This window comes from Colletotrichum paranaense, assembly GCF_030867605.1.
Source record: "Colletotrichum paranaense strain IMI 384185 chromosome Unknown Scaffold_1.1, whole genome shotgun sequence".
Lineage (NCBI taxonomy): Eukaryota > Fungi > Ascomycota > Sordariomycetes > Glomerellales > Glomerellaceae > Colletotrichum > Colletotrichum paranaense.
The window spans coordinates 794,253-819,701 of NW_026848959.1; the positions used below are offsets into that span (position 1 = coordinate 794,253).

At 54.2% G+C, this 25,449-nt stretch overlaps 11 protein-coding genes across 11 annotated transcripts; 4 read left to right on the forward strand and 7 right to left on the reverse strand.

The window, feature by feature from the left end:
- Positions 1 to 1,619: 1,619 nt before the first annotated feature.
- On the forward strand, positions 1,620 to 2,264 carry CPAR01_00268 (uncharacterized protein; the record flags this gene model as incomplete). The annotated part of the gene is made up of 2 exons (XM_060484560.1): positions 1,620 to 1,671; positions 1,747 to 2,264. The coding sequence occupies 2 exons, from the start codon at positions 1,620 to 1,622 to the stop codon at positions 2,262 to 2,264; spliced, it is 570 nt and encodes a 189-aa protein (XP_060355417.1).
- A 473-nt stretch (positions 2,265 to 2,737) lies between these two features.
- CPAR01_00269 (cytochrome c/c1 heme lyase) lies at positions 2,738 to 3,921 on the reverse strand (the record flags this gene model as incomplete). Its single annotated transcript, XM_060484561.1, has 3 exons — positions 2,738 to 3,005; positions 3,063 to 3,772; positions 3,826 to 3,921. 3 exons carry the CDS (start codon positions 3,919 to 3,921, stop codon positions 2,738 to 2,740), a joined length of 1,074 nt encoding a protein of 357 aa, XP_060355418.1.
- Positions 3,922 to 4,678: 757 nt separating this feature from the next.
- On the forward strand, positions 4,679 to 6,893 carry CPAR01_00270 (ABC1 family protein; the record flags this gene model as incomplete). The annotated part of the gene is made up of 3 exons (XM_060484562.1): positions 4,679 to 5,263; positions 5,323 to 6,795; positions 6,849 to 6,893. The coding sequence occupies 3 exons, from the start codon at positions 4,679 to 4,681 to the stop codon at positions 6,891 to 6,893; spliced, it is 2,103 nt and encodes a 700-aa protein (XP_060355419.1).
- Positions 6,894 to 7,972: 1,079 nt separating this feature from the next.
- Positions 7,973 to 9,523, forward strand: CPAR01_00271 (uncharacterized protein; the record flags this gene model as incomplete). Its single annotated transcript, XM_060484563.1, has 1 exon — positions 7,973 to 9,523. One exon carries the CDS (start codon positions 7,973 to 7,975, stop codon positions 9,521 to 9,523), a length of 1,551 nt encoding a protein of 516 aa, XP_060355420.1.
- A 1,824-nt stretch (positions 9,524 to 11,347) lies between these two features.
- On the reverse strand, positions 11,348 to 12,404 carry CPAR01_00272 (uncharacterized protein; the record flags this gene model as incomplete). Its single annotated transcript, XM_060484564.1, has 3 exons — positions 11,348 to 11,861; positions 11,954 to 12,224; positions 12,302 to 12,404. 3 exons carry the CDS (start codon positions 12,402 to 12,404, stop codon positions 11,348 to 11,350), a joined length of 888 nt encoding a protein of 295 aa, XP_060355421.1.
- A 1,235-nt stretch (positions 12,405 to 13,639) lies between these two features.
- CPAR01_00273 (uncharacterized protein) lies at positions 13,640 to 13,855 on the reverse strand (the record flags this gene model as incomplete). The annotated part of the gene is made up of 1 exon (XM_060484565.1): positions 13,640 to 13,855. The coding sequence occupies one exon, from the start codon at positions 13,853 to 13,855 to the stop codon at positions 13,640 to 13,642; it is 216 nt and encodes a 71-aa protein (XP_060355422.1).
- A 635-nt stretch (positions 13,856 to 14,490) lies between these two features.
- CPAR01_00274 (O-acetylhomoserine aminocarboxypropyltransferase/cysteine synthase) lies at positions 14,491 to 16,132 on the reverse strand (the record flags this gene model as incomplete). The annotated part of the gene is made up of 4 exons (XM_060484566.1): positions 14,491 to 14,865; positions 14,927 to 15,846; positions 15,913 to 16,028; positions 16,098 to 16,132. 4 exons carry the CDS (start codon positions 16,130 to 16,132, stop codon positions 14,491 to 14,493), a joined length of 1,446 nt encoding a protein of 481 aa, XP_060355423.1.
- Positions 16,133 to 16,676: 544 nt separating this feature from the next.
- CPAR01_00275 (uncharacterized protein) lies at positions 16,677 to 19,305 on the reverse strand (the record flags this gene model as incomplete). The annotated part of the gene is made up of 8 exons (XM_060484567.1): positions 16,677 to 17,367; positions 17,420 to 17,679; positions 17,728 to 17,796; positions 17,847 to 17,885; positions 17,938 to 18,496; positions 18,561 to 18,970; positions 19,041 to 19,086; positions 19,208 to 19,305. The coding sequence occupies 8 exons, from the start codon at positions 19,303 to 19,305 to the stop codon at positions 16,677 to 16,679; spliced, it is 2,172 nt and encodes a 723-aa protein (XP_060355424.1).
- A 130-nt stretch (positions 19,306 to 19,435) lies between these two features.
- Positions 19,436 to 19,909, reverse strand: CPAR01_00276 (uncharacterized protein; the record flags this gene model as incomplete). Its single annotated transcript, XM_060484568.1, has 1 exon — positions 19,436 to 19,909. A coding segment is annotated over one exon (474 nt), but the record flags the coding sequence as incomplete, so codon positions are not given.
- Positions 19,910 to 21,629: 1,720 nt separating this feature from the next.
- Positions 21,630 to 23,047, reverse strand: CPAR01_00277 (carbon-nitrogen hydrolase; the record flags this gene model as incomplete). Its single annotated transcript, XM_060484569.1, has 7 exons — positions 21,630 to 21,681; positions 21,773 to 21,816; positions 21,889 to 22,207; positions 22,275 to 22,328; positions 22,385 to 22,727; positions 22,787 to 22,857; positions 22,908 to 23,047. 7 exons carry the CDS (start codon positions 23,045 to 23,047, stop codon positions 21,630 to 21,632), a joined length of 1,023 nt encoding a protein of 340 aa, XP_060355426.1.
- A 719-nt stretch (positions 23,048 to 23,766) lies between these two features.
- CPAR01_00278 (homoserine O-acetyltransferase) lies at positions 23,767 to 25,144 on the forward strand (the record flags this gene model as incomplete). Its single annotated transcript, XM_060484570.1, has 2 exons — positions 23,767 to 23,776; positions 23,841 to 25,144. The coding sequence occupies 2 exons, from the start codon at positions 23,767 to 23,769 to the stop codon at positions 25,142 to 25,144; spliced, it is 1,314 nt and encodes a 437-aa protein (XP_060355427.1).
- Between the last annotated feature and the right edge of the window lie 305 nt (positions 25,145 to 25,449).

Sequence of the window (25,449 nt, forward strand, 5' to 3'; positions counted from 1 at the left end):
TTTGAACCGGGGATCTTTGGCTATTTGTTACCCCGACCATTGATCCAAATCCCTCCTAATCTCCAACGTTGCCAGCTGCGGAAGATGACCACTGGAAGCTAGCCAATATGTCGCACAGGTCTCAATAGCAGCTCACCTCTCGGCCGACGTCCCGAAGCCAAGCCCCCATGACAGAACTCACAGGAGCCGCATCTCCCTCGCTAACCAACTCAAGGGGGAAGAACACGAACAAATATCACCACTCTCCAGCAGCCACCCCAGCTCTCCAGGACAATCACGACGAAAAGGGAGAAGGCTCTCTCACGACGTCGCAACCCGCGCCGCGCTCCTCAACTCTGCAACACCTACGATCCCCGCAGGCCGTTTCGTTATTGGTGTGGCTCGACGAACCCTGAAACCATCCCGTCTGGTGTTGTGGTTGAGACAAGGACCAGGGGTGCTCCTCGGATCTGAAGCGAAGGGGGAAGAAGAAAGAAAGAAAGAAGAGGTGAACCCCACCATTGTCTCGCATCCAATCAACCCACCCACCAACTTAAGTCGACTCCCTCTTATGCTCTCTCTCTCTTCCCTATTTCAAGGTTTGAGTTGGCCTGTCATGTCTGTCGCTAAAAGACCAGTGACACTGGGTCATCGGGTCTCTTATTCAGATGGAGACATGGGGGTAGGGGTAGGGGCAAGGGAACCACAAAATAGCCCGAGACACAAGCGGCTCAAAAGTAGGCCGTCAGGGACAGCCTTACCGCATCGAGCGACGACCCGACTAGCCTTCGAGACTCAGATTGTTGCAAAGAGCCTTCTCTTTTCTGGACTCTTGTCAGTCTTGTCTGCCCTCCGCAGCTTGTCTTTGCGAATATTACCATGGTCACGGTTCAACTGACGTGTGCATACCACAAGTCGCCAGGTACAGCCTCCCTCGGCAAGGGATACACGCTTCGCGCGGACTCCTTGAGACTATGCCAACCTAAATCCTCTTCCCCTCCTTCTTCATCCCCGGCACCCATCATCCGAGATTTTGGCTCAATGCTTGACAGGGCTCATGATCCCAAACTACCATTTCTTACGGTGACTGACAGGAAGACCTGGGATGATGGAAAATCATGAGATGGTTCTTTCATCAGAGTAAGTTGACTTCGCCCAAGGTATCTCTCTTGAACTCATCTCCCAGAAAGCCTTCGACCAGGGGAACAAGCAAAGCAAACCACACCAGATTCCCGCAAAATGTGACAAGAGCAAGTTTTGGCGATGTTTAGACTTGGACTGGGGACCGATCCATCCCGCCCAGCTCAGCCCAGGCACAGGAAACCTAATACCGGCCCTATGCTTATTTGCCAAGCAACCCACCGTAACACCCACCCCTGCTCTGTCTGCCCTTGCTTTCTTTCCCCTTGTGATGTGATGTGATGTGATGTGATGCTTAAAAGGCGATCATGTCCAGTCCTTCCTCGCCTCTGGTTGTCTTGTTTTTAGATCGATAGCAGCAAGTTAATCGTACCCTATTCGTTCTTTTTCTTCTCCTTCATACAGTCCTTCCGGAAAGGCATTCGCTTCGTTTCGTTTCCTCTTCGCATTACTTCACAAGACCACCTCTCTGTTCATCAGACTACTTCATAATCGTCACGATGCAGCTCTCTCTCGCCATCATCGCCGCCAGCGCCGGTGCCGCTCTCGCAGGTAAACTCCTCCCGTCATCTCACATATACCAGAGTATACCAAAGAAATACCAAGAAACTAACACACCATACCCAGCCCCCCAACTCGCCCCCCGCCAAAACGCCTGCTTCATCGTAGGCAACACCGTCCTCCCCCAAGAAGTCTCCGACGCCGCCGCCTCCCTCGAGTCCAAAATCACCTGCGACGCCTCCAAAAAGACCCTCTCCAACGTCCCCGACGTCTCCGCCGGCGGCGTCACCTTCTCCTCCATCAACTTCGCCGACTCCTCCCAGACGCCCCTCGCCTTCGCCCTCGACAAGTTCGCCACCACCGAACCCCTCGCCTCCAACGACCTCGCCAAGTTCCAGAACGAGCTGGACGCGTACGTCGCTACCGAGGCCGGGATCAGGTCCGTGGGCGGGAGCCTGGCGATCAAGGTGCCCAAGTTCTTCCTGTCGATGCAGGTTTCGAGGATCCAGACGGCGCAGGGGAATCCGCCTGCGGCGGCGGGCCAGCAGGTTGATCACTTGAGGGATAAGGTGTTGAAGAATGCGCCCAAGGAGAGTAAGGCTTTGTTGGATCAGGTTACTGCTCTTGCTGCCAAGACGACCTAATCTTTGTCATATGCTGAAAAGATGGTGCTTGCGCCTGTAGAGCTGAGGCATAAGGGGGAAAAGGAGGTAACAAGTTCAGTGGCGGGAAGTAATGTGAATTGGAAACAAATCTTTTTTATTCCATAAGTTTCATTTCATCTCAACGTGGAAGAAAAAGAGGTTTAATACATGCCGCTTTCTGGGCGTACTATACAGGCCATTGTAGGCATAGTATTAAAAACATGAGGAGTGGGGGAGTAGAGGAAAAGAAGAAGAAAGGATGTTTTCCTTCTTTTGGTGTCCCAGTAATCGAACCTTTGTATCGTGTCAAAACGCCGCCGTCGAGTGGAAACCCGTCAAAAACACCATAATCGGGCCTCCCAAGTTATACACGCCGCAAGCAGGTAAACCTGCCTACTCTCATCTCGGTACTTTATTTCGTTCGCCTTCGCTTCGTTGTTCTTCGTCGCCCACCTAATGCTTTATTTCTGCGCTTACTTCTGCGCTGCCTGCTTCGCAAGCTGCTCCTGCTCGCGCACCTCGGCGCCAGAAGCACGCCACCACACGTCGCCTCCCCATCTAATGAGCCGCTCCGCGGCACCCAGGGGCGTGACGGCGGGCCGGACGTCGAGGTAGAAGACGGGTTCGCCGGTGGGTTCGGGCTCGCCAGAGTAGTAGTCGATGACGTATCGGATTTCTTTTTCGACGCCGCCGACCTTGCGGGAGACGAACCAGTCGTGTCGGTCAAAGGGAGGCTCGGTCCTGTGGGTGACGTTAGCATTCCGTTGAAGAAGGGTTTGAGAACTGAGGGGTACGCACTCAAACTTTGATGGGTAGAGCCAGCCGGCAACCTGCCACATGACAGCCTTGGGCGTCATGTCCTTTGGACGCCCTTGGAACCTAATGAGCGTCGGGGGCGTCTCGCTGCCGTCCTTCAGCCTCTCGACCATATCCTCCGAGTTCTCCTCGCCGCGCTTGCACGCCTGCCAGCCCCGGTACAGACCCTTGCCGAAGCGCTCCTCCCAGCTGACAATCTCAGCCCAAGCGCCCTCGTTCAAGAAGTTGTGCACCGAGACCATGGATTCGACGGCCGTGATATCGGTGTCGGTATACCCTTTGCGGAGGAGGGCGTTGTACATCTGCTGAGGAGAGGGATACTCCCAGTTACCGTCGCCGGAGCCCCTGGGTATCGTCGAGGGCTCTCTCTCCGTGGGCAGCGCGACGGCCTGGTTCTCGGCGGGTGCCTGGGAGATTTCCTTGAACATGTAGTTTAGGGGGTTGATTTGCTGGAGGAAGCCCTTGGACTCGGCGGGCTTTGGTGCGTCGTGGGGCACTGGGCATGATGCTGGCGGTGCTGCCGCGGCGGAGTGTCGTTGATCGTGGGGAACGGGGCATGCTGAGGGGGGAGGAGGAGCTGCTGCTGCGTGGCGCTGGTCGTGAGGAACTGGGCAGGCGGAGGGAGGAGCGGGTGCGGCGGGCTTCGCGGTCGTTAACGCATCGGCAGACTTTTGGTGCATCGGGCAACTGGGCTGAGAGATGTTAAATGATGCCACCTGTTGGTTGGATCGGTTTTTGGACATACAGGAGGAGAGCCGGAGGGGATAGCGCCATGAGGATGCGATGAGGCGAACGTCGCGTGGACGGTTGTCGCAGGAGCATCGGCCCAGAACCAACCCATGATTGTACAGTTGAAGAGATTAGGTAAAATAGATAAGTCGTAAGAGCAAGCAATGAATTGTACAAGAAGGCAGGGTGAACGCGACGAGTACACGAAAGAAGTGGTGAAGTTGGTTGAAGGTATCGCGAATTGAGCTTGGGAAGGGAAAAAAAGATTTACGGTTTGGGTGACGGAATCGACGATAAGAGAAAAAATAGAGCGTGGAAAGACGGCGAGGTTCCACGGTGGGCTCTTAGCATCCGTAATCGACGGGACCGTAGTGGCTCACTGTCTATGCCTTGCCCGTTGAGAAGAAAGGAAAAAAAGCATCCCCTGCAGAACAGCGTTGTCACCATCGGACAGACCCGCGACAGCTTTCCGACTTCAACCCGCGACGCCTAACCAATTGCTGCACGCAATACAGTACACTCACATAGGTATCTGTCAGTGCATGTGCAGAGTGCTAAAAATGCGAGTGTCATTGAACCGAGTGGCACATGATCCCCCGAAGATTCCCCGCCGCAGCTAAAGGAAGATACCCACCGGTGCCACCAAAAATCCCTACGTCACCACCCAATGGCACCAAAAACGCCCTATTCCATTCGCATTCGTCCGTCACCCCGTGGTCCCCGATCCCGCGATCCTGGGCGCCGCGCGACTTCACCTCTCTTTCGCGCCGTCCCTCCCCTCCCCCACCGAACGAGCTCACCTTCATAATCTACCTTCCTGAGAACATGACACCGGTCCTCCGATCATCAACCCCCGATCCTCCCTCGAGATGAGACTGGCCTTCATCCTGGGCCGGTTTTGTCCACGTCCGGCCTTCCGAGCTCCAGCGCCGAACGGCACCACCACCGCCCAATTCTACTCCACATTCAGGAGCACCTTCCGGAGCTCCTACCAACCGAGACGGATACCATGGCGAGCCGGCGGCAGCGGCAGTAGCAGTAGATACACGAGATATACGCTCCGAGCCGGCGGAGCAGGTGCCGGTGCACTCGGCACTGCCGCCTTCTTCGAGCTCTCGGAGAAGGATAATGGAGGCACCGACCAGACGGGCGAGAAGCGCATGCTGGAGGTCAGCCGAGCTGAGATCAAGAAGAAGGTTGCCGACGACGATAGCGGGATCTCGAGGGCGTGGCATACGTTGAAGATAGCTGTGGACGTGTATATTTGGGAGCCCTTGTGCACTGGCGTCCGATTTCTCCATCTGCTCGTCATCTTTGTTCCCGTCATCGTCGCCGTTCCTGCTCTGTGGCTCGGTAGGCGGCAGAAAGATCGCGACAACGAGAGGAGCGGGACGCTATGGTGGTACGGCTTCTTGGTCCAGTCCATGGAATGGGCTGGCCCAGCTTTCATCAAGGTACCGTTCAATGAGCAACCTCAATTCCGAATGGAGACGATGTCACTAACACCACGCAGCTCGGTCAATGGGCCGCCTCTCGCTCCGACATCTTCCCCAACGAAATGTGCGAAATCATGTCCAAACTCCACTCCAACGCCCCGGCGCACTCCATGCACGACACCAAGCGCATCGTCTCCGCTGCCTTTGACGGACGCGACTTCAACGACATTTTCGAAGAATTCGACGAAAAGCCCCTCGGCGTCGGCGCCATCGCACAGGTCTACCGAGCAAAGCTCAAGGCCAGTCTCGCGGCCCCTGGCGACGCCGACCTTCCGGAAGAACCCAGGCCACTCCGTCACAAGGTCGCAAAGAACGTCGATGCTGCCCTCAAAAGCACTCCGAAGAGGGTTCCCTCCACCTACGTCGCTGTCAAGGTCCTACATCCTCGCGTCGAGAGGACCGTCCGCCGAGATCTACGCATCATGCACTTTTTCGCCTCCGCGCTCAACGTTATACCCACCATCGAATGGCTCTCCCTCCCCGATGAGGTCGCGCAGTTTGGCGAGATGATGAAGCTCCAGCTTGACCTCCGCATCGAGGCCGCCAATCTCGCCAAGTTCCGCAAGAACTTCAAGGACCGCACGACGGCATGGTTCCCATACCCGTACACAGAGTTTACCACCCGCAACGTGTTAGTCGAAGAGTTTGCGCAGGGCATCCCGCTTGCCGACTTTATGGAGAACGGCGGCGGCGTCTTCCAGCACGATATCGCCTCCGAGGGCCTTGATGCTTTTCTGCGCATGCTCCTGATTGACAACTTTGTCCACGCCGACCTGCACCCAGGTAACATCATGGTCCGCTTCTACCAATCCCACGAGCCGGACCTTAAGTTCCGCAGGAATCACGCCAAGGAACACCCTGAAGATCAAGACGACGTCACAGAGCAGGTCCTCGCTCGCCTGCGGCCCTACCGCCATAGGAAGGACCCTGCTGCCTGGGCGGCCGAGCTGCGCAAGATTGACAATGAGGGATTCCGCCCACAACTCATCTTCATCGACACGGGTCTGGTGACGGAGCTCAACGAGACGAATCGCACAAATTTCCTCGACCTCTTCAGGGCTGTAGCAGAGTTTGATGGGTACAAGGCCGGTAACCTTATGTGCGAGCGCTGCCGCCAACCTGACGCCGTGCTCGACAAGGAGGTGTTTGCGCTCAAGATGCAGCACCTAGTTCTCGGCGTCAAGAGCCGCACCCTCGCGCTGGGTAACATCAAGATTGGTGACATCCTGCAGGAGGTTTTGGGTATGGTCCGCGGGCACCACGTTCGTCTCGAGGGTGATTTCGTCAACGTCGTCATCAGTATCCTGCTGCTCGAGGGCATCGGGCGCAGTCTGAACCCGGATATGGACCTTCTCAGCAGCTCCCTGCCTATCCTCCGGCAGCTCAGCGCGCAGAGCGGTGCCGAGATGGCGAAGCATGGTGACTTCAGCATGCTGGTTGTGTGGGCTGGCCTGGAGACCCGGCGGTTCTTGCAGGCGAGCATTGAAGATGTGAGTAGTGACTGGGTTATTGTTGATGGCGTACCTTTGCTAACGATCCCTAGGTTGAACGTTGCGTTAAATATGATCTCCTTGCACCGAATGTGTAATGTAAACTGTACAGTACTTATAAATGATTGCATGGGTTGGCGCTCTAGATGGGGCATGGTAGAGATACATCTCGTAGAGCAGAGACCTCGAATACACGCCAGATTTAATTTGTTGCCAAACAGTGATGCATTACTCTTTGCTATGTGTCCGTCTCATAGCCACCAGAGCATGCGAGGCGAATGATGTCGCTGCTGATCAGTGGCACTGACGACGCCGGTATTCCTCAAGGGCTGGAAGCATGGGCAGCTCACGTCGGTAGAGTCATCGGTTGGGGCCAGCTTGAACATCTGGCCGAAGGAGTTGGTGATCGTTCTTGACGAACACCCAACAGGGTAAGCATGGATCTTGCGAACCCGAGGTAGACCTTACTTCTGACAGTATAAACTGCTGGATACTTGACTACAGTGTCTTCATGGACGGAAGCAAGCCCAGAAGAGTGAGGATTGCGGGATTCGCCACCTGGTTGGCAGTCGCTGTTCTTGTCGACCGTCGGGTCCCGTAGGACAGGCATTGAGATCATGTTTTCGCGATGTAGATGCTCGGCGCCGGCGGATCATTTTGAGGCAATCGAGATACGTGAGCCTTCACAACATATCCACGGTGGCCTCAGGAAGTCAAAGTACGTACCCTAATTGAAGGTAGTGGAAGTAGAGGAAGGTGCAGGGTATCACCGAAGGTCAGTATTCGGGCAGGTCCTAACCGGACGTCCCAAGGTGAAGTCGCTCCTGCCACTCTCACGGAGACCACTCCCCTTTCCCACTTTTTACTTCACCTCAGTTTCGCGACAATTCGACCGCCTCATTTCTCTTCCCCCAAACCTCTTCGCAGATTTTCTCTTTTTCTAATCTTGGAAGAGGACACGCGACAACCTCATTTCCGACAATATTTCTCTCCTTTCCATCACCAATGATGACAGGGAAACAATAGCAAGCATCGCTCCTCTCCGTCGCATACCCTCGACCTTGCTTCGCTAATCCATTTCCCTCATCACCTCCTCACCTCCTTGCCTCCCCTCTCATCAACGCTTTCTGCTGGACATTCTTCCAATTGCTGATTCAGACCGAACGACATCGCGGCCATGCAAATCACCGTTAACAAAGGCTGCTGGCGACGCTGGGCGGACGTTATCCGCCATCTTGCCCGAGAGTACGGATTCCCGGCCAAGACGCGTTCAGAACTCGAACTCTTCTTGTCAATGTACAGAGGAAAGGGAAGCACTTATCGCACCTCTACGACCCATTGGAGGTTCATCATCGATGTCACCCGCGACGACAAGGCCATTATCAACATCATTGCGATCACTATCATCGCCCGACACAAACAGGACGAGAATAACAATGGCGCTGTCATTACCCGCGCATGCGACGTCCATCCCGATCCAGAGGGCGGCGAGTACGTCGGAGCTCCACATCTGAGATGGATTACGGTCAAGAGTGGTGGCGAGACTTACAGGCACTGTTGCGACAAGGAATGCAGTGGCCCGGAGCAGCTCGTTGCCAAAACGCGTGCCAACTGGGAAACAACTCGGCTTCGAGTGATTCAGAAGGCGTACGAACAGGAAGTCTTGGCAAGCTATGCCTCCTTCCAGATATTGCAGGTGGAGAAGCAGGGGCTCACCGAAACATTGGAAGGCAAGGATTCGGACGGCAGCTTCTCCGATCTCCAGATGAAGGTTCGGCAACTGGAGACAGACCTCATCGCCAAGAAGCAAGCCGCCAAAAAATCCAAGGACAGTGCAAAGCAGAGGAAGATGGAGCTAGCGGAGTCTGCTGAACAGGTCGAATCTCTGCGCCAAGCTTTGGAAGCAGTCGAAGCAGAGAACAAAACGCTTGTGACTGTGAAGAACGAACTGGCTCTTGCGGTCGATGCAAACCGTCGCACGAAGGAAGCCCTCCAGTCTGACATGAAGGACTTGCATGAGAGCAATGCCACGCTAAAGGAACAGAATGCTGAGATGGGAAGAACGGCGTTGAACCTCCAGACCAAGGTCACGCGCTTGAGCTCTGAGAAACAGCAAGTCGGCAAAGAAGTCACCAAGTTGAAGAGGGAGATGCGTACTCGAGGGCAGAGCTTGGCTGTGGCAAGGAAGGCCTTGACTCAGGCCAAAGAGGAACTTAAGGACACCAAGAAAGTGTTGCAATCTGTCAGTGACAAGGCTGCAGCAAGCCGTGCTCACTCCATTGCACAGCTTCGAACCCAGACTGCCAATCTTGAGGAGAGCACGGCCGAACCGAGCGACAATATACCAACCATGAAGTGGAGACCCAGCCACGATTACATACGCATAAATATGATCCTCGACAAGACCCAAAAGGACTTAGCTGAAAGAATTGACGCCCATACCACGGAGATCCGGCAGTTCAAGGAAGAGTTGAAGCAAAAGGATGAGTTCATCGGCCGCATTCAGGATGAAATGGCAGATCTTCAGCGGACTCAGGGGTCCATGTCCTCTCATCGCCAACCGGAGATCAAACACGAGCCTCAAGACGTCGACCTTATGAACCTGGACACGGAGGCAATGAAGCTTGAGTTGGAGCCGAGAAGACCAAGGCGAGAATCCAGATGGCAGAGACGGCCGCCGGAAAGGCCGAGGTGGAGGCGCTGGCGAAGAACTGCGCCGATAGAATGAAGGCCGCAGAAGTGAAGGAAGCGTACACGGCAAACATGGAAAAGCAGTTGGAGGAGATGAGGGGCGCGTGTCGGTCTATCAGGGCAAGAAGCGTCGCCGAACGGAGGGACCAGATTTCTAGCTGTGAGGAATTTTGGACTTGCTTGGACTTTGGTCTTGTATATGGACTCGGGGGGTCGAGCTTGCTGAAGAGGATCAGGTACCAGGATATTTCCTAGAGCCGTGATTTGGGTGGACTTGGACTCTTCTTCGCCGGATTTGCGGCACTGTGGGATAATTCAGACTTGGAACAATGGTAAACGGACCTGGGGAATAGCCCCTTCCCTTACATGCAGAATCTTTCAGTAGACCAGCTCCATGCCCAGAACAGTGAAGTCACATCAAGCTACCAGAAGTCGAACCGTAAAAGTCATGAATATCTGGGCGAAGGAGCTGGTAATGCTTCTTGTTCAACATTCAACTCGGTAAGCGTGAATCCTGCGAGCCTGATTTGGGCCTCGTTTTTGGCTAAATGACTTCCTAGATACTTGCCTGTGGAGGTCTTGTCAATTTTTCCATGTTCAGATGCTTCAGGGAATAGCAAGTGTGATCTCCCCCTGTGTATTTGTCCCCCTTATTAGCCATCCCGATGGCAAAAGAGCAGTCATGATGATGTCGTCCACGGTGTCAAGTGCCTCCGTTTGGTGTTGTCTCTTAGAAAGAACCGTTTAAGGCCGTTGATGAGGTGGTCAGGAAGGTGAGGAGGGGCCAAAGATAGTCGAATGTGCTGAGTAGGCATCCTTGGTGCAGGCGCAAGCACTTCGATGGAAAGTGAGGCCGAGTCCCTAGGTTCTTCCTCGTCAACGATGGTATTCGCCTTTTTACTTCACCCGCGCATAGAGCAGCCATCGCTCCTTCCCACTCGCTTTCTCACAACACTACCAGAGTAGTCTTTTCCGAATCCCCCTTGGGAGCCTCTGCCTGATTCTTCTTTGCACCTCCCATCTCAAACCTTCCTCACTTCGCCGTATTGTGAGGGCATTCGGAATTTTCAACGCCACTGCCGGTTCTTGCTTCACTTTCCCCCATCACCTACCTCTCGATTGCATAGACGTCTATTGCATCTTTGTACCTTGTACAAGGGCGAGCACGATCCGGTCCCTCTACTTCTTCTTTCGTTTTCATCACCAAGCTTTCCCGCCTCCTTGGCTCCGGCCTCGCCTCGTGATACAAACCTCCATCCCCGACGTATTCAGCTGGCAATAAATCCACGTCACTGAAGAGTGTGTGGAGAGAAGCACGATCGAGGATCTGATGAAATCAATCGAAGCAAATACCAAGCAACAGTCGACTTTCATGCTTGAGATCCGCAACATTCTGAAAGAACTCTCCCACCAACAAGATATGATGAACAACCGACTGGAAACAATGACTGGGAAGATCGATGTCCTTGTAAAGGCTTCTCAAGAATCATTTTGGAACCGTAAACTGGCCTAGATGGCCTCGGCTCCGAGAGTGGGTTTTCCTTATCTTGTTTTAAGCATCTTGCTAACATCTCTTTCAGGTATTCATCTCAGCGGGGGGGTTGTCATGGCTGATGGCGCGTATCCGCCCACCGAGTCCCGATGATGACTTTACGCGTATGACCTGAGCAGCACAGCAGCAAAGAGTTATGGCAGTTGAAGTAGGCCTTCTCGGGGTAGCAAGACACCGTTTCAAGTAGCGGTTATAATAAATCCATCTCGTACCCAATGCACGAACTGCAATACCAAACACCCTCAACGCCATCCGACCATGCACCTAAGCAATGCAAAGAATTCTCCCAAAACACCTCCCAATATCAACCTAAACAGAAGCCTCAACCCTTTGCGGTCCCTCCTCCTTCTCCGTCTTGCCCTCAGAGACCTTCATCCCCTCCACCCCCGCCGAGATCCCTGTAAACGGACAGACCCCTCCACTGCCAGGACTATTCGGCCTCCTCGTAGGTAACCTACTCGGCGACTTCGGCCCATTACCACCAGGAACCCCATTAACAGCAGTCTCCTCATCACTCTCGCTCTCCAGAATCTTCTTTCCGTGAAGGTAGCCCTCCTCCTCAATCTCGATCCCCTCTCCATCCTCGTCGCCCTCGCGCTGGAACTCTGCGCCGTCTTTGCAGTGCCACTTCGCCATGAGGTCGTTCTGGATCCAGATGACTTTTCCCAGGGCTTTGACGAGGGCGATCTTCTTCTGCATCACCATGCGCGGGTGGGACAGGATGGCTTCGGTCATGATGTCTTGGATGAAGGAGAGGCAGGCGCCGAGGTGGATGTATTCTACGTTGAGGGGGTGTTTGCGGCCTAGGCCTACGTGCATCATTCTGTTGTGTCGTTAGCTGTCTGTTGTCTCTTGCCAACGGCGCATCAAAGTCTACAGGGATAGAGGTAGACCGTAGGAGACAGAATTACATACCCAACCTTGTCGAGATACTCCCAAAACTCCATCTTGCTCGGATCAGAGCACAGCTTCGCCAGATACGCCCTGAGGAACATCTTGCGGTGCAGAATCTGCGGTGAGTTGTCGTCGGGGACCTCGTCCATGGGGCCCTCGAAGGAGGTGGAGCGGGTGGTGAAGGCGCGGGCGGTGATGTCGTACTGCAGCAGCTTGTGGTAGACGATGTTGACGACGGCGGGGATGAGGGCCTTGACGTATTTCGCGCCGTGGATGAGGGCCTCGATGTCTTCTGTAAGTGGGGTTGGTCAGTAGACGTATCCTGAGTTGGTGTTTGCTGTTCGGAAGAAGGTGACCAGAGAGACGTACTGCTGCTGAAGTCGAGAAAGCTGTGGAGGTAGCGGATGCGGGCTTCGAGGTCTGTGTAGAGTTCCTCGCGGTCGATGTGGTTCATGTGCCTCATGAGACCCATCTTGGCGGTTTCTTCGCTATGGCGGGGACGAGACTTGTGGTGTTCTTGGTGTTGGTGTTTGAAGATTCCCAATGCTAGTCGAATCCCTCGGAAGTATCGATAGAAACAAACTCGCTTCAAAGCTGTCGAATCCTTTACACAGTGGTGATCGTCGTCTTGTCGGTTTGGTAATGCTCGAATCGTGAATGGTTCTTCTCAATGTCCCTCTTCACCCTCTCCAAACGCGTCAGAAAAAGGGGACCCCGCGATATTTGAATAAGACGGAAAAGGGTCCCCATCTAACCGGTCATTAACGGGACGACATTCCTTCGCAAGACTTCAACCATTGTCCCTGCGTCATCATGCGCCGAGAAGAATTCAATGACCTGATCCCTCATTGACTTGCAAAGTTGCGTGGTCCAGTCTCTATCGTCGGGCAGAGGGCCAACCGGCCGATGGTGGTCTGATGTTCTAGTTCGTGCCAAAGTCGCACCACTTTCTGGTCTACCCTGACGGGTGCCGACCAGGGGAGCTGGGCAGAGCTGAGCAGAGCGCCGTAGAGCCAGGCTGGCGGGCGGGATCCACCGCGGGTGAATTTAGCGGGGTGGATGTGTAGGGCGATCCGCCGCAGGACGCCGGTGCGACCGTGTGATTCTTCAGTTCTTGGGAATTCTGAGGCTGGCAGGCTGCCCCGGCGGGACCGAGAACTCCCGCGATGCAAGGGTCCGCCGCTCTTGTTTTCGCATCGACTGATTCTTGTCGTGTTGGTCAGATGGGAAAATCTGGGTCGACTGCGGTTGGTTGGGACTGGGACGCACGAGTGGATCTGTCTTCTAACTTTGATGGTTACTGGTCAGTCAGTCAGGTTGGGTGGCAGCTGGTTCCTGGATTGTTTTCTGGGGAAATTGGGACGAAAGTTTACCGGTGACATGCGCGTTTCCTCTCATTCCGAGATCGCCATTGCACCTGTCAACCCATCAGCCCGTGATGGCAGGTTCCTAAGTCAAGGGTCCAGAAGAATAAGGAATGCGATTTGATTCAGTTGCTTAGGTTTCAGGGCTGCTGTTGTTCGCCAGTGTTTCCGCCAAGCATGAAAGACTTTGAACGTACATTTTTTCGTCCGCTCACTGTCTTGTTTCCTTCTTCAGGGTCCAGTTTGATGTTCATTTTTGTTCCGGCGTGTCGTTATCATAAACATCTCGTCCAGCCGCGCGCATCATCCCAATCTGAAGCATGGCATCTCCCATCCTCCAGCATCACTTCTTCTCCCCCTCCTCACCCTTCTTGTGCTCGCCCTTCACCTCCGTCGAACCCCCACCACCACCACTCGTCTTTCCCTTCTCCCCACCCTCCTTCTGCGCCTGCCTAGCAGCATCCATCACCATCGTCTTCCTTGACGCCTCCCGCTCTTCAGCAGAGACGTTCTGGCTCGCTGCCTTGGCCTTGAGCATGTGTGGTGGTATGAAGCCCATGGCCGGCTTCCGGTGTGTTAATGTAGGTAGGCGCGGTATCTTGGTGATATTATCACAGGGAATGTTGAGAGCTTGAATTGTGGTCTTTTCTTTTGAGTAAGCTGAGGTTTACGTGCCCTTGTGAGTTTGGGAATTTGATGCCTTCTTGGTTGGAAAATGTGTAGATGAGACGTCGTTGAGGGGAGCGACGGTGTTGAGGTTGTAAATGATGATGTAATCGGACAAAGGTACCGAAAGACAACTCGGCGCGGGGCACGGCAGGGACGGGACAGAGGGGTATCGCAGCTCAAGGTCATTTGGCAAGCGCGAGTGTCCATGCCTGTGCCTCCTACCACACAAGCGACTGCTTACCTACCTGAGGTACTTTTCAGGTACCACCCCAAGAAAGCCGTGCAAGGGGATTGCGAATGTTGTGATACCGCAGTCTCACGCCCGCCGGCAACATTCATCGCAAACGTGCATGAAGTGCTTACTCAAGTAGTCAAGATGATCGTCACATTGCTGTCCTGAGCAGCCATATTGTCTAGGTATCTACCATAGTTCTTTCCTACACATGGAACTCATCTTCCAATCCGCCTACACGCCCAGACACAAAATCAAAGAACCTCCCAAAGTCACGCTTCCCAAGCAACACCTCAAGCCTCAACAGAAATAGTCCCATCCGTCCCAGGCCTAGGCGCGCCCGTCGACGCCTTCCCCATGAACCCGCCCGAAACGAGGTTCAGCGCCTTGGAGAACGGGTCCCCGCCCGCCTTGGTGGCCGCCGGCAACCCGGCCTTGTCAAACGCCTGCTCAAAGTCCTTCTTGATATCTTCGAACCCTTCGATGCCGACCGACACGCGGATGAGGTCCGGGGTGACGCCGCCTTTGATCTTCTCCTCGTCGGGGAGCTGCTGGTGCGTCGTCACCCAGGGGTGGATGATGAGCGTCTTTGCGTCGCCCACATTGGCTAGGTGCGAGCAGAGCTTGAGGTTGTCGACGACGGAGCGGACTTGTTCGATGTTTCCGGCCTGGATTCGGGATGGTTAGCGACTGCAGTTTAGCTGGGACTGTGCTTTGTGGTCAACTTACAACGCCAAAGGTCAAGACACCACCCGCACCATTGGTAAACACCCTCTTGGTGTATTCGTAGTCGGGGTGTGACTTGAGGCCAGGGTACAGCACCCAATTGACACTAGGGTGTGCCTCGAGCCACTCGGCAAGCTTCTGCGTGTTCTCAGCGTGCCTCTCTCCCCTCAGAGCAAGCGTCTCCAGACCCTGGAGCAGAAGCCACGCGTTGAAGGGACTCAGGCACGGTCCAAGATCACGCATGCTGTCCATCCGCAGCTTTGCCGAGAGCGCCTTGTACCCGTACGTCTCCCAGAACTTGAGCCCGTGGTATCCGTCCGCCGGCTCCGTGAACCCGGGGAACTTGCCTGACGCGCTCCAGTCAAAGTGGCCGCCGTCGATGACGATGCCGCCCATCGACGTGCCATGGCCACCGATCCACTTCGTAGCAGAGTGTGTGACAATGTCGGCGCCCTGCTTGATGGGCTGGCACAGGTACCCGCCCATGCCGAAGGTGTTGTCCACGATGAGGGGAATGCCGTGCTTGTGCGCCACGTCCGCAATGGCCTTGATATCCGGGACGCTATGCTTCGGGTTGCTGATCGTCTCAATGTAGACGCATCGTGTGTTCTCGTCAATGGCGGCGTCAATGTCGGCGGGCTCATTGCCAACGACCCACTTGACGTCGATTTTGAACTTCTTCATGTACACGCGAAACTGGTTGTACGTGCCACCGTACAGCCAGCTGGTGCTCACAAAGTTCTGGCCAGGCTCGCAGCAGTTGGTCAGGGCCATGAACTGCGCAGCGTGGCCTGACGCCGCGGCTACCGCACCAACGCCGCCCTCGAGCATCGCCATGCGCGTCTCGAAGACACTGTTGGTCGGATTGCCCATACGCGTGTAGACGTAGCCATCTTTGCTCCATGCGAACTTGCTGGCGCCATCTGTACTCCGATGTCAGTAGATGCATACATGTATTGCGTGATCGGTCCGAGGATGAAGCTACTGACCTGCGGCATCTGTAAAGTTGTAGGCGGCTGTCTGGTACAGAGGCACAGCTCGGGAGCCGTTGACGGGGTCGGGCTCTTGGCCGCCGTGAACTGCAAGCGTGGAGAAGCTTGGTTCCCTAGTTGGCCAATGTTGTTAGCTTCAAGTAGCAGTGTGTATCAAGGCAAAGGCCGAACGGGCTTCTCACCAGTCCACGTTGCTAAGAGATCCAGACACAGGCATCTTGAAGGTGGTAAAAATATGTTTTGAGAGGGGTAGTAATCTAACAGTTCGTTCCGATTCCTGGTCCAATTCCGAATTCTCTGTTGAAAGCTGCCGTTTCAACTTTTTGTCGTCCCATCATGGCAAATGACAAAATCTTAAATGTTTCCTCAACGCCCTTGGAGCAAATGCATCACTTCGTTTCAGTCGTTCGATACCCCTCAGATGGGTGCACAGATTGCGGCTTGTTGCATGTCGGAGCTCTCTCGATCTCCGGTCTTTGCTGATAAGTGAGCAAACCCCGCAAAACCCCCCCTCCCCCCTTTTTCCCAGACGTTCCCGAGACTCCACCCAGAGGCCGTGTTCAGATCCCATATCGGGATGTCGTCAGATGCCGTTAGAAACAGAACAATGCGGGCGCCCGGCGAGATGCGAGGCACTAGGCAGTCTGCAGATAGACTGGGGATAAACTGGAGGCGAAATGCCGATCGGGCCATTACTGGACCGGTCCGTCAAACATCATGGTGGGTTCGATGACACTCCGAATTTGGTCTGCGGCATGACGTTAGCAACAACGAAAAAAGCAATGGGCCAAATGACAAGGGGCAAGCCAAGTCTGAAAATTTTGAGGGGTTTCCTTACCGCGCATCCCACCAAGTGCTTCAAACGCCGTGGCATAATTTTCCAGTGTCGCCGAGATAGAGGCCAACCCCGTCTGTAGTCGCATCAGGAGGCTTTCCACCATCGGAGTGGCTAGTGCGTTCTCCGGGTACATGGCCTTGGTCTTGTGATTGACCATAAGCAACGCGTACGCGCATTGCATAGCACAGCAAGCAAACGAGGGCATCGTCCTCGGACATACGATTGTTGATGTGGGGGCGAGATAGCAAGGAGCGGGGCATAGCTGACCAAAGGGATTGGGATATGGCAGGTCATCAAAGGATTGTGAGATGTTGATGGCTGCTTTGAGACAGATTTTGGCCGACTGGTGACTGCTAAAGGGAAACGTCGCTGGCGATTGGCTGCTGGGCGAATGTTCCGAGTGAGGAGACTTCTTCCCCGGTGGCGTAGTCGATCCGTTTGATATGGCCACTGGTGGTGATGGCAAGCTCATCATGGAGCTGCAAGAGCATGATGGCCAGCTCCGTGGCTCCGTGTTGGCATCGTTGTCGGCTTTGGACTTGAGATCGCAGTACTTGCCGGAAAAGACGGGCATGTCAAAGAAAGCGCAGTATCGGTGGAGTTTGATTCGTGCGCTGTTGGTCGTCAGCAATTGCACCTGATCTGGAAGGAGATGTAGATTCTTACCTGTTAAGTTTGATTCGAGCCATGCAGCGGAGGGAGCGGGACAAGACCTCCTCCGTAGGATCCAGTGGCGTCGTTGTGGTTGACTGAAGGATCCAAGAGTCGGCCATGGTGTTGAGGGGTTCGAGGTATGCCTCCATTTCCTTCATGCGCGCATAAATTCGTGCCATGTCACCACCGGACTTTACAGTCTTGTTTAGCTCGATGACAAATTGGGTTGCTGACAGGATCGCTTGCTGTGCCTGGATGTAGACGGCAAAAGCCTAGAAAATGGTCAGCATCCATCGTAGCTAATTCGTCATGATACATACCTCGGGATCCGACTGTATCACGGGGTATTTGGCAGTGTAGCTGGGGGTGAACACTGAGAATGTTGGTTCCTAGATGGCAGGTGAATATTTGCTCCTATTGCGTGACTACGAGGACTTACCGAGTTGCTGACAATCGATCCCTGACAAACGCAGATGTACTGTAATCATCGTCAGCAAGCTGTGTTGTGCAGCAGAGCAAGAGGAACGCACCGTCATCCACCAAACCCTCCGCCTCGCTTCTGAGAATGCATCCTCTTCGGCGCAAGTGTGGATGGACAAAGACATGGCAGCAACCAGGGCTTGGCCTGCTCGCGCCTGCATCTTCTTCAGATTGCCCCGTTGCGCATACTCATACACACTAAGGATATCCAAAGCGATTACACTCTCCAGCTCGATAGGCACGCCTGGGTGGAATTGCTGCCTGGGGAAGTCGTCTGGAGATTCGTTGAGCGCCTTGGGCGGCTCAATGGACGAATCAGGGATTTCTGACTCAATCTCGATGCTTTCGATGGCGCATTGTGCTAGATATTGCGCATACCTCCGGCGGAAGATTACTGACTCCTTGTTGAGATGGTTGGTATCGTTGTGATAAGGGATCAAGGCGAGGATTGCAGAGATGGCCAGACTGATCGGCGTTGATGGCTGATATTCGTCTGCGAAGCCTTCCGTGTCATTTTGAAAGTGTGGAACAGCTTGATCCATAGGCAGGCCTGAAGGAGCAGGAAGAATAGGGAAGAAGGGGTGGATAAAGATGTAGTACGCATCGAGGCTGTTTGGTCGTCAATTCTGGCATTCTCTTGGAGATGCAGGAAAGTGATCTCTGCTTTTCTTACATGGCTTGGTCACTCTTATACGTTCTGGCGACTGGGATTTGAGGCGTTGGAAAGGTAAATGAGTGTTCGGATGCGCTCTCGCCGCTGGTACTGCCAGGAACGCCCGACATGAAGAGAGTATCGAAGATGAAGTCGCTGTCTTGGAAGAAGTCCTGCAACTGCTTCAAGCCCGCGCCAGGGTCGATGTAGTTTTGAACAGAGATGGCTGTAGCATCGGTCAAGAGCTGCTCGGACGAGGATCCCAAGCGCAAAGACTCACGATCTTGATGAGTGACCTCGTCTGGAGGCATCTCGCCATTGAACGCCTGAACCTGCTGAGCCAGCTCTTCAGCCGGCCGCGGCTTTCGCCTCACGCGGGCGCCGCCTCTTCTGCTGGGCTTGAAGACGCAATCGCGCCCCCTACTTTTACACTACATCATGTCAGTCGCTCTTTCTCCTGCATGACTGGAGCAATGGGTCGAGCCGGATATAGAGACTTACACTAGCACATGGGCTTGCTCCATCGCATCGTGTACGGGAAGCTCGACTATGTATTTGTGAGTAACAGATCCGAGATGTGTGCGTCTTGGTCAAAGTCGTCGGTCAAGACACGACCGCTACTTTGACCAATACTCCCTCTCGATGAGTAGTAGATGAGAAAGGCTTACCAGGCGAGACACGCAATCTTTACCGGGGGCGTAGCAAACTTCTTCTTAGCTGCGGAAGCCGGGCCAGGAGGTACAACGGCTTCTGTCATTGTGCTCATGACCGAATGTAATAATAAGGATATACGGACGAGATCAAGTGAGGTCAACTGCGTTGGTCGGAGAGAGACCGATGGCTACGGGAGGCAAAAGTGAGGGAGACAAGAATCCTTCCGGGCGGATCGGGGATTGTCACACGGAGCGGGGGCGGAGTCGTCCGGGCTTGGGGCCTTGTTTGCGCGATCCACGGGTTAATAAGGTGTCTGGACTCGAGACGGCGCGCGGAAACGTCGGTATCGCGGGATTCGGTACGTAATAAGATGAAATGGCAGCGACACAGGGGGAAGCGCTGGGTGAGTCGAGGTGTGGATGACTGGATGTCTGCCACGGCCGGGCCGGAGAGTGAACTGGAGCTTCGAGGGTGTTGACAGTTGGACGGCAAAAACGGAGGGGAGAAGAAGAGGCGACAGGTGGGAAGGTTGTCGCGGCCGGTGTCGCCAGCTGGCCAGGTGCAATTGCAGTCGTAGTTTCCTTTGCTGTTTGGTGATACCTACCCAAAAACCTCAGGTACGGTGTGCGGGTGGTCGCAGGCAGGTGCTGGGCTGCTGATGCAGGCAGGCGCTCAGGCGTAGGCAGGTGCAGATGCAGGTCGGCTTGGGTACGGTGCAAGTGTAGGCAGGAGCTGTTGCTGTTTCCCGTTGCTTCGTGCCTTTCCTTCTCAAGTCGGCGACAGAGGGGCAAAATGCGGCGACCGGGTGGGATTTGTAAGGAGAAGGCACGGCCGGCAGCAGTCTGACTGGACAGGGAAGGGTGGGGGAAGGCGACCTGCGGATCGTTCGATCGTGACAGGGCTAGGACGGCACGCTGCGACTTTCAATTTTCAAAAGACCAGGCAAAGAGGCAGGGCTGTCTGGGATCATTGGGAATTGTGCATGTACTTTTTCTGTTTTGGTCCCTCTCTCGCTCGCTTCTGCCTTTCCCTCTCACGCCTCTGTATCCTTTCGAGTTCTTTCCTCCCCTCCTTCCTCTCTCTCGGGAGTTGAGATGGAGAAGGTGCGTGGGTGTCACTGTCCCGGGGCGAAGGGCAGGGTGGGGAAGTCAGTGGAGAAAATTCCTGGATAGACGACAGAGTTGGCCAATCGCATCGGCTAGAAGGACCAAAGTCGTGATATACGTACCGACGACCTGGCCCAATGAGAAAAACTTGCGCACAGTGTTGCAGCTGGCTGGGCCGGTCTTTGGACAGGGATCACGCACAGCAAACTTTCTCAAGTCGCACAGTACCATGTAGTCTCTCTCTCTACCTCCTGTCTCTCACTCTCTGAGAGAAGGTGCCGTGGGTGCGTGGATGCTCATTGCTCTTGCCTTCCTAAGCAGCCAAATCACCCCCGTTCCTGACTTGACCTGACACAACCACACAACCCGACCGTCGCTCGCCTGGCATGGTGGCATTCACGCACGGAAGGTACCTACCTACATTCGCCTCCTTAGGTGCATGGAACCTGCCGTTCCTTCCTGCTGCGGTCTCGCCGTCTGCTCGCCGTTGGCGCCGCGTCCCTAACACCCGACTTCAGAGCCCGAGCACACGACTTTTTGACGTCAATTCCGCATTTCTACAGAATACTCCGCAGCTCTTCTCTGTGTCCCCATCAAATGTCCGGATGGTCGCCTTTCCCTATTCTAGAACACCAAGCGGTTGTGGAAACGAATTGCAGTATGACTAGCAACCAAAATTATGCCAGCTATGCCACTGCCAGTTGTGCTAGCAGCACCGCAGGATTCCATTGGACCACAGCTCGGAACGTCTCGACATCACGTTTCGGTGTCCCTTCTCTCTTACTCGACCAAGAACAGAATTGATTAGTAGCTCTTCGTCAGCATCTAAGCTTTGAATTAGACTTCTCACGTATGCCTTCCGAGTCGTTCACTCAATAGGAGGCAGTGTGTTCCAATCAGGATGCCATCTCATCCTCAAGTATCCGATGCATCCAAGATCAAAGCTTCAGCCTATCAACGCTGACAAGCCGCTTCTACCCAGCAAGGCTTCACTGTCGACTGTGTACGACATAATGAGCCGAGACCATTTTGGCTACACACAAAAATGGGTGGCATGCCTCTGCGTCAAACATCGTCGGACCAACTTGCTCGCTTGGACATCTAGAAAAGCTTCTCGAACTTTGGTGCGACCAACCAACATCGCCGTCTCGCCTCAAGCCTGGCTGGCATTCCTGACCCTGCAGCCGAGCAACCTCCAACACCCAAGCTCTGAGTCAGGTCCCATAAATCGCGAGCGCACAACATCCTGGTCACTCCGCACCGCACCCCGCCTGCCGTTCACACCCCCACGCCGCCGTTGCCCGCAAACATGCTCAATACGCATGGGACATCAGCTGGTGAATACGACGTTGTCGGCCGGCTTGGTGTTGACCGTCAATGAACTGAGACGACTTGTCAGCTTTGGATCGGCGCACATCACATCCAGGGTTGTCTGGCTTGTCACTTGTTAATGTCGTAAAAGGGACCACTTACAAGATGTCGGGCCGGGAGTAGCTGCCGATGGGGTCAAAGTCCAGCTGCAAGGCGCCGTTAGTTTGGAATCTATCTCATGGCTAGCGGATGCCCGCAGCCTGTATCGGGGAACTTACCTTGGACTCCGTGATGTCTGCCATTCGGAGGCTGGCATAGACAATCTCTTCCTTGTCCCACACCGGCTCGGCAAGAAATGTGCCCAGCGGCCCGACGATGCATGAGCCACCGTGGTTGAGAATATCATCCGCCTCCCATTGTGCTCCGTCCGGCCTCCGATCGGGGTGTTCGGCCGTAAAAGGCGGGTAGTCAGGCGGGAAGTCCGATACTTTGCAGAACGAGTTGACAGACACTACAAAGCATCGCCCTTCCTTCGCAATATGCTGCATCGATGCTGTCCAGGTGGCCAAATCATCGGCGTGGGGCGCCACGTAAATCCTATCGAGTGTGGTTTGTCAACGTCAGCGACTGTTTCTCCCTTTGACACCGGAACAGATCCACGTACTCGATGCCTTGCTGGTACATCGCCATACGAGCCGCCGGCATATAATTCTCCCAGCTACGTCTTGATCAGCATGTTTTCCATAAATACGCTTGGAAATAGGAGCAGCCAACCAGATCAAGCTTCCGACTCTGCCAACATCCGTTGGCTTGACTAATAGGCCATCTCCGGCGCCTCGACCCCAAATAAGTCTCTCAGCGGCCGTTGGAATGAGCTTAAGCTTGTTAGTCTCGAACATGGCTTGATGGATCGGTTGTGTCACCTTGCGATGCTTATACACCAGCTTGCCCTCCCGGTCTAGAAGCAAAGCAGTGCAGTACAGCGTACCGCCTGCCTTTTCAATAATTCCCACATGAAGGAGGACGTCGTTTGCCTTGGCTGTTTCGCAAAGCCTATCGAAGGCGGGAGAGGGAACCTCGACGGCCGAATCAACGTACTTGGCATACCACTCGCGTCCTAGGATTCAGGAATTAGCGGCGCCCTCTACCTATCTGGATAGATGTCCACAAGTCTACCTCGCGGCTCTCGGGCACCAATCGTTGCGTCAAACGCGTATCTCCATGGATAAGCAGACAAGAACCCTTCACTTCAAGCCTTTAGCGGTATCTTCCGGAACCAACAGCATTGTGGACTTACGGGAATACAACCAAGTCTGCACCGGCTTGGGCAGCTTCCTCTGTAAGCTTACTCAGCTTCTGCAGACTCTTTTCCAGATCAAAGGAAACAGGTGCGGCCTGGACAGCCGCAACCTTGACAATAGGACGAGTGGATACCATTTTCAGTCACGTATAGCTTGACAACTTTGGCAGGTCCCAGGATTGGCGACTAAGGTGCCACTGTGCCAACAGTTATGGCTTTCAAGGACCTCCCTCTATGTGACCCATCGTGACTCACGTCACAACAGGGCGTCGTTATTACTGGATGGCCTTACTATCGTTCGAGATCGTCGATTCTGCCGTATGCAGCCGGGATAATCCGGAAAAGAGGCAACATTGATAACCCGGAGTTTGGATCGTCGGGATTATGGCTCAAATCCCGGAACGTCTTCAAATCCCGGCTCGCGGAGGTCGAGTTGATGATCCGCCAACGAAGCCTTCATCGATAGATGATAGGGGTATGCGAAACAACGAAGTGGGTAGCTCTTGGTATCAAGGGTTGAAAGTCCGAGACTGTGCCGTGGGGAACGGTTGGCGGGGGTTGCTGAGGCTTCCTCTGGCTGGCTGACGGCACTTGCTTACAGTGAGAGCCAGTAACTGTCTGGAACTTCAGCGTCTTAAACTTGGGAAGAACAATACGACATCTACATTTAGTTCCGCAAAAGGTGCAGCTATTTGGAAGCAAGTTCGTCCGGTCAAATTTGAAGAATAAATCTGTCATTGAACTCGACTTCATGCCGTGTGCGATACCTAAACCATCACCACCACACGATCCACATAACGGCGACGTACAATTACAAATCATTCGGGGGTTCATCCAACGCTTTACAGGTCTGAAGATGGTTCTCTGTGAGTTTTAAATAAATTGTTTGGCTCAAGCAAATAGTCTTCTCTGACCGACTACAATCACTAGTACTCGACGCTGATCCGAATCCCGACAACTTCTATTCCCGGCTCATTCGAGGGCAAAGATTCGCCGTCATTCCAACATTCCCGCTGGAGTCAGGAGAAGAACTCTTTGACTGCCCAATCGCATACAAAACATGGGGAAAATTGAACGAGCAAAGCGACAATGCTCTGGTCATATGCCACGCTCTGACGGGGAGCAGTGATGTGAGCGACTGGTGGAGCCCCCTCATAGGACCTGGGAAAGCCTTTGACCCTCGACACTTCTTCATCTTCTGTGGCAATGTCCTGGGCTCCCCCTACGGGAGTGCGTCTCCTTTGACCATTAACCCAGGTACTGGCCAACGGTATGCTAGCGAGTTTCCCCAGACGACGGTCAGAGACGATGTTAGAGCACACAAGGTGGTGCTTGATGCTCTTGGTGTCAAGTCGGTAGCAGCCGTCATTGGAGGCTCTATGGGTGGCATGACAACTCTAGAATGGCCTCTCTGTACACCATCAGGTTTTGTCCGAAACATTGTTCCTATTGCTACGGCTGCTGATCACTCTGCCTGGGGCATATCTTGGGCTGAAACCCAACGACAGTGCATTTACTCCGACCCAAAGTACGACGATGGATACTATGAGCCGATCCCGGAAGGCCAACCCTCAGCAGGACTTGCAGCAGCTCGGATGATTGCCATGCTGACATATCGTTCTTGCACGAGTTTCGATAGCCGCTTCGGGAGAAAACCTCCACGAAATCCCCAGATACCTCAGGAACCACCTTTGGATCTTCCGAGGACAGACGCGTCCATCATGGAAATGCCAAGACCTAGGAGAGACAGAGGCTCGCAGCGGAAACAAAATCCATCATTTTCGGCCCAGGGATACCTACACTATCAGGGAGAGAAGTTTATTAATAGGTTTGATGCCAATTGTTATTTGCACATCACCAACAAGATGGACAGCCACGACGTCACCTATGGCCGGACGCAACCATCGGGGGATGAAGGCTTGGCGGAGGTGTTGTCTCGAGTACCGCTGGGAGCCTTGGTCATTGGCGTGGAGACCGATGCGCTTTTCCTCCCTAAGCAGCAAGAGCGGCTTGCCACCAACTTACCTGGTGCATCATTACACGTTCTCAAGTCATCTGATGGACATGACGGTTTCCTACTCGAGTTTGAGCAGCTCGATACCTTGATCCAAGCCCAGCTAAGATCTCAGTTGCCGAATCTCTATGACATGATACATGAGTCAGATGAATCGCTGGACCTTCTTGCGATAGACGAGGCTGGGGAAAGCTTGACGGGCGAGGTCGAGGATTGGTAGAGCTGTCTAGGTAGCTCAGGCTTTAGGTCAAAGCCCGAAGTTAGGGGCATCCTTCAGATGGACGGGACGCTAGGCAAAGTTATCGGCAGCCTTTGACAGCGGCTTTACCACGTCAACAAACACACTCGACGTAGATGAGAGGCTTTTTGAATGCTCACACAGCGTTTCTATGCGCCCCAATTTCTACCGGTTGCTCCATCGTCATGTGGCGGGAAGTGCAGAGAACAGGACGGATGGAAGTACCCCTGCCTTCAAAGCGATTTTCTTTCCAGACATGGATTCAGGACTGTCGACCAAAGACAGCA